Source organism: Hyperoodon ampullatus, assembly GCF_949752795.1.
Source record: "Hyperoodon ampullatus genome assembly, chromosome: 1".
Lineage (NCBI taxonomy): Eukaryota > Metazoa > Chordata > Mammalia > Artiodactyla > Ziphiidae > Hyperoodon > Hyperoodon ampullatus.
The window spans coordinates 58,918,220-58,924,219 of NC_136914.1; the positions used below are offsets into that span (position 1 = coordinate 58,918,220).

The window sequence follows — 6,000 nt, forward strand, 5'->3', positions numbered from 1 at the left end:
ACTGTTGAACTGAGAAAACTCAATAGGAAGAGGCTTGACAAGACCAAGACCAGCCCTGGTGGTCCCTCATCTTCCTTTGGCACTAGTCTTTGTAAGTGGGAGGCAGGTGAATTGTGGTAAGCCCAGCTGAACCAGGGACCAAAACACAAGGGACCTTAACAAAGGGCCTTATCTCTAAATCGCAAGTTGGGGCATCCAAGTTTTATGTCTGAATCCACTGGAAGCTCACGTTTTTGGAGTGAGAGTTTAAGGGGGCAACATACTTGAATTCACCTGCTGTCACCATTATTTGTCTAAGTGTTAGTTCTTTGGACTGATGAGGTCCTGAGCAGTTAAGAGAACACAAGTCCCGCACGTAAGTCTCAGGCACACTCAGATTTCCATTTGACCCTGCAGGCAGTGGCAGTCCAGCTCTGCATCATTGTTACTAATACTGTCACACATACCTGGGCAGCGTGCCTGATCAGTGCCTGTCGGTTGCAAAGCTCCTTTTTCTCTTGCACCTTCCGCCTTGGAGCTCACAGCCTGATAGAAAGGGGGAAGGGAGCTAACATTTTGGACCACCCTTGGTGTGTGAATACAGTTTAAATGTGTTATCTCATGGAGCAGAAGCTCTAGTGGAACAGATTTCTTCAAATACAAAGCCAAGGAGAACTAGCTTTGGGACCAGGAAAGGGACTCACTTTAGCTTAGTGTCTACTGTGCACCAGATGGTTGCCTCCCAACAGTCTTGTGGGGTCAGGGTTTTGCTCCCTGTTTTATAGATGATGGTTTAAAGTGCTTGCTCAGGTCATGCAGCTAATGTGTGGCAGAGCTGGGACCTAGTTCTTGCTCAATATGGCTCCAAAGCTTGGTCTTCCCACATCATACTGTCTCCTGCATGCACTTCTCTGGGCCTGCTGCCCACTCTGACCCACTGCAACCCAGGCAGCTGGTGGATGCCAGTGGCATGCCTTCCACACTCTGACTCGTGATCCTTTCGGGAACCACTCAGCAGCACTGATTTTCCTGCCTTCGCCAACCTCATCTCTCTTCTCTAAACAGATACGAGAAAATGACCAGTGGGATGTACCTGGGGGAGATCGTGCGGCAGATCCTGATTGACTTGACCAAGCAGGGTCTCCTCTTCAGAGGGCAGATTTCAGAGCGTCTCCGGACCAGGGGCATCTTTGAAACCAAGTTCTTGTCTCAAATTGAAAGGTGACTCGTGATCAATTTCACCTGCTTGATGTGACAGGCCCTATGTTGGATGTGCCGCTGTCACACCAGGTTCCGGCAGATTTGAAATTTAAAAATAAAAAGAGTAAGGGCCTGGCTGGGCATAGGGTTGCCTCCTGGGGTTGCTCCCTCTCTCCAGCTGTATCAGGACCACAGCACCCAGCTGAGGGTCCAGCAGCCTGTCTGGGCCCCGAGGTTCCTAAATGGTTACACAGGAATTAGCTTAGGCTAAAAAATGATCCTCTTTTGATTCTGAAAAGATGATGTGCTCACACTTTATTCTTTAAAGATGATGGGACTTCTGGGGGTGGCAGACCTTCTTGAATCTCAGCTTCTAAGGCATCCTGCTCCAATCTTACCATCGCTTGGATCATTTTCTTCTCCCTCCCGCTTGAGCATCTAGGGATGGGGGCCCGTGAGCCCTGCGGAGCAGGTTCTAGGACCCCAGGAATAGGTCCTGACATCCTGCTCTGCTTGCCTGCAGCGATCGGCTGGCCCTCCTCCAGGTCAGGAAGATCCTGCAGCAGCTTGGCCTGGACAGCACGTGTGAGGACAGCATCGTGGTGAAGGAGGTGTGTGGAGCTGTGTCCCAGCGGGCGGCCGAGCTCTACGGTGCTGGCCTGGCCGCCATCGTGGAGAAAAGGAGGGAAAACCAGGGGTTTGAGCACCTGAAGATCACCGTGGGTGTGGATGGCACCCTGTACAAGCTGCACCCGCAGTGAGTGCTCCAGAGAGGCAGGGGTGGGGATGCTGAGGCTGAGTGTGGACCCTGGTGAATCTGACAGACAAAGTGCAGGCCCTGGGGCCTCTGCTTCCTAGTGCTATGATGTGGGGTGTTCACCACCCTCTCTGAACCCCAGGCTCCTCATCTGTAACAGGCAGGCAGTAATAATCTCTACCTCCTAGGCCTGCATCAGGATTGAGTGAGTTCCTACATGAAAAGTGCTTTACACAGTGCTCAGTAAATACAAGTAATTATTATTAACACAGTCTCACCTGACCTCACAGGGAGCAATGAGAACTGACTATTTTGCACAGTACAGAGCATGTGACAAGTATGAGCTCAGAGTCAGGAGGCAGAAGGATTAAGAGTGAGTTTGAATCCTGGCTCCACCACTTAGAAGCTGGGGGGCCCAGAGCCAGTTTCTTACTCCCTTTGACCCTAATTCTTTATCTCTAAAATGGTGACAAAAATCATACCTACCCCATAAGTTGTCAGGAGAATTAAGTCAAATAGTGTCTGTAGACTACGTGGCACATCAAAAAGATGGCAATGAAAGCTTTTATTTAATGTTTTATATTTTGTTTTGGCAATGAAGAAAGGTATTAGCAAGCTTATAAAAATTTCCAATTATGCTGAAATGTATACATAAACATATTATTACTGTAATCCTTGATCCTTAGCCCTTCCTGTGATGCTGACTAATTATCCAGAATAACTGACTAATATCTTTTCTTGGTTTTCCCCTTGGGGGTCACATATTTTTGGTGTGGTTCCTACAAGCCTCTTCCTTTGAACCAAGACCTGACCAAGGGACAGAAACCACATGATCATTTCAATAGGTGCAGACAAAGCAGTTGATAAAATCTAGCACCTTTCGTGATCAGAGCACTCAACAAACTAGGAATAAGGGAGCTTCTTTAATCTGATAAAAGCATCTATGAAAAACCCACAGCTGACATCATACTTACGGGTGAGACACTGGATGCTTTTCCCTTAAAATTAGGATCAAGACAAGGATGTCCACTCTTGCCACTGCTGTTCAACATTGTACTGCCTCCAGATGGTGTGTGGTTTTGTCTCTCAGTCAAGTTTTGATTCAAGGGAGAGGCTTATAGGAACCAGACCAAAAATATGTGACCTCAAGCAGAAAATCAAGGATGAGTCTACACAAGGCAGTTAGGCAAGAAAAAGAAATAAAAGACATCTATATTGGAAAGGCAAAACTAAAACTATCTTTGCAGATGACATGGTTTTGTATATAGAAATCCTAAGGAATCTGCAAAAAACTATTGGAAGGAACTAAGAAACAAATTCAGCAAGGTTTCAGGATGCAAGATCAGTGTACAAAAATCATTTGCATTTCTATGCATTAACAATGAATAATCTGAAAATGAAATTAAGAAAATAACATCAGAAAGAATAAAATACTTAGTAATAAATTTAATAAAAGAAGTGTAAGACTTGTACATTGAAAACTACAAAACGTTGTTGAAATAAAGAAAACCTAAATAAATGGAAAAATATCCCATGCTAGTGGATTGTAAAACTTAACATTGTAAAGAGAGCAACTTCCCAAATCTTTTTTTTTTCTAATTGAAGTATAGTTGACATGCAATATTATATTAGTTTTAGGTATACAACATAGTTATTTGACATTTATATACATTACAAATTGATCACCACATGTCTAGTAACCATCTGTTACTGTATAAAGTTATAGCAATATTATTGACTATGTTCTCTATGCAGTATATTATATCCCCCGACTTATTTTATAACTGGAAGTTTGTGCCTCTTTATACCCTTCATCTATTTTGCCCAACCCTCTAGTCCCCTCCCTTGTGACAATCACCAGTAGTTTGTTCTCTGTATCTGTAACTCTGTTTCTGTTTTGTTTGTTCATTTGTTTTGTTTTTTAGATTTCACATATAAATGAAATCATGTAGTATTTGCCTTTCTCTGTCTGACTTATTTCACTTAGCATAATACTCTCTAGGTCCATCCATCTTTTTGCAAATGGCAAGATTTCATTCTTTTTATGGCTGAGTAATATTCCATTGTGTATATATATACCATATCTTCTTTATCCATTCATGTATTGATGGGCAGTTGGGTTGCTTCCATATCTTGGCTATTGTAAATAATGCTGCCATGAACATAGGAATGCATATATCTTTTCTAATTAGTGTTTTTGTTTTCTTTGGATGAATACCCAGGAGTGGAATTAGTGGATCATATGGTAGTTCTATTTTTAATTTTTTGAGAAGCCTCCATACTGTTTTCCATAATCGCTGCACCAATTTACATTCTCACCATCAACTGATGAATGGATAAGCAATCTATTTTCCATCTATGCAGTGGAATATTACTCATAAAAAGGAAGGAAATACTGATACATGCTACAACTAAGTGCTGATGATGTTTCTCTTTTTCTTTTTTATAGCTTTTCTCGGATATTGCAGGAAACTGTGAAAGAACTAGCTCCTCGATGTGATGTGACATTCATGTTGTCAGAAGATGGGAGTGGAAAGGGAGCAGCTCTGATCACTGCTGTGGCCAAGAGGTTACAGCAGGCACAGAGGGAGAACTAGGAACCCCTTGGGGTTGGGCCGCATGTGCCTTGGATACTGACCAGCCTTTCCTCTGGCAGATGAGTTGGTCAGAGACCAGCAGGCAAGCTTCTGGCTGACTTCACCTTCTGGATAGCCAAAAGAGAACCCCAGGTTCTTGGGTACTCTTAGTATTTTGTTACTGGTTTTCAAGGGCATTAAGTGACATCTCTATTTGGCATGTTTGGACCAAAGATGGGCCAACTTACAAAATCAAAGCATTGGGCCCAAGAGATCCCCTTTTAGCGTCTTTCAGTTGAGACCTGAGCTGTTAGTTCTCTATGGCTTTGGGTCCTGTGGCTGCTGGGCTCGGAAACAAATACACGATCTGCCCATGTGGCCTGGCTGGCTGAATTCCCCACTGGGATGCTTCAGCCATTGCTTGTAGTAGATTGAGCCATCTACTTGTAGATGCACATTTGAGAGGGATAGGGGCTTAATCAACTGGAGATCTAATCTAACTTGTCATTAACTTGTCATGTTGACTTCAAGCGTGAAGAGAGAACAAAAACTTTGGAGTATTCAGCCCCAGGATGAAGAAGCGTTGATTGCCAGGGAGGCCTGTAGGAAACTTTTCATGCTTAAAGTGAGTTATATCAGCACCCTGTAGGATTTTGTTTCTCAGTAAACGTGTGTGATGGGAAGGGTGCTGTTTGGGGCACCTGTTATCATTTTACATGTGGTTTTTGTCACTGCTGATGATAGTTGTTTTAAGGACCGTTAGGTATATGAAATCCAGTAAATGAATAAAAATATTTGATTTCCCAAGAATCTTTGCATGAGGTTTTAATATTTCATCTGGGAGGCTTGCTTGGTAACTTCATGATCTGTTGGTGGAATGAGGGACCCATAGAGTCAGAAGTTGCTGACAGCATCTATTTAGTTCAAACTTCTTACCAACAGGGGAAAAATATATGGAATGTCTTCTATAATATCTTTGATAGATTATCCAAATTTCATTTAAATGAATACTTTCTGTGACTGGGCATTTACCACATGATCCTACAGCTATTGCTTTTTTTTTTTTTTTTTTTGCGGTACGTGGGCCTCTCACTGTTGTGGCCTCTCCTGTTACGGAGCACAGGCTCCGGATGCACAGGCTCAGCGGCCATGGCTCACGGGCCCAGCCGCTCCACAGCATGTGGGATCTTCCCGGATCGGGGCACGAACCCGTGTCCCCTGCATCGGCAGGCGGACTCTCAACCACTACACCACCAGGGAAGCCCTGCTGTGCCATTCTTATTAAATACTTACTGGATGGAGGCATGATTGAAATAAAGTGTTCCAAGAAATTTTTCTTAGAAAAAGTGGAGACCATTATCATGGGAAACAAACTGAAAAGAAAAATATTTCAGATCATCCAGGTTGATTTATTCTGATTTATGTACTTATTCCTAGTGCTAATTGTCACCATTTGCTGAAGCAGGATGTTCAGACAGACAGAATGGA

The 6,000-nt window shown here is 43.5% G+C and overlaps 1 protein-coding gene across 1 annotated transcript in view; it reads left to right on the plus strand.

The window, feature by feature from the left end:
- The window catches only part of HKDC1 (hexokinase domain containing 1), a gene marked incomplete at both ends in the record, with an annotated part of 38,958 nt that extends 34,425 nt beyond the window's left edge, over positions 1-4,533 (plus strand). Inside the window, 3 exons of the mRNA XM_079712404.1 lie at positions 1,045-1,200; positions 1,703-1,936; positions 4,386-4,533. Coding sequence (XP_079568530.1) covers positions 1,045-1,200; positions 1,703-1,936; positions 4,386-4,533 — 538 coding nt within the window. The remainder of the gene's footprint in view (positions 1-1,044; positions 1,201-1,702; positions 1,937-4,385) is intronic.
- Positions 4,534-6,000: the final 1,467 nt, after the last annotated feature.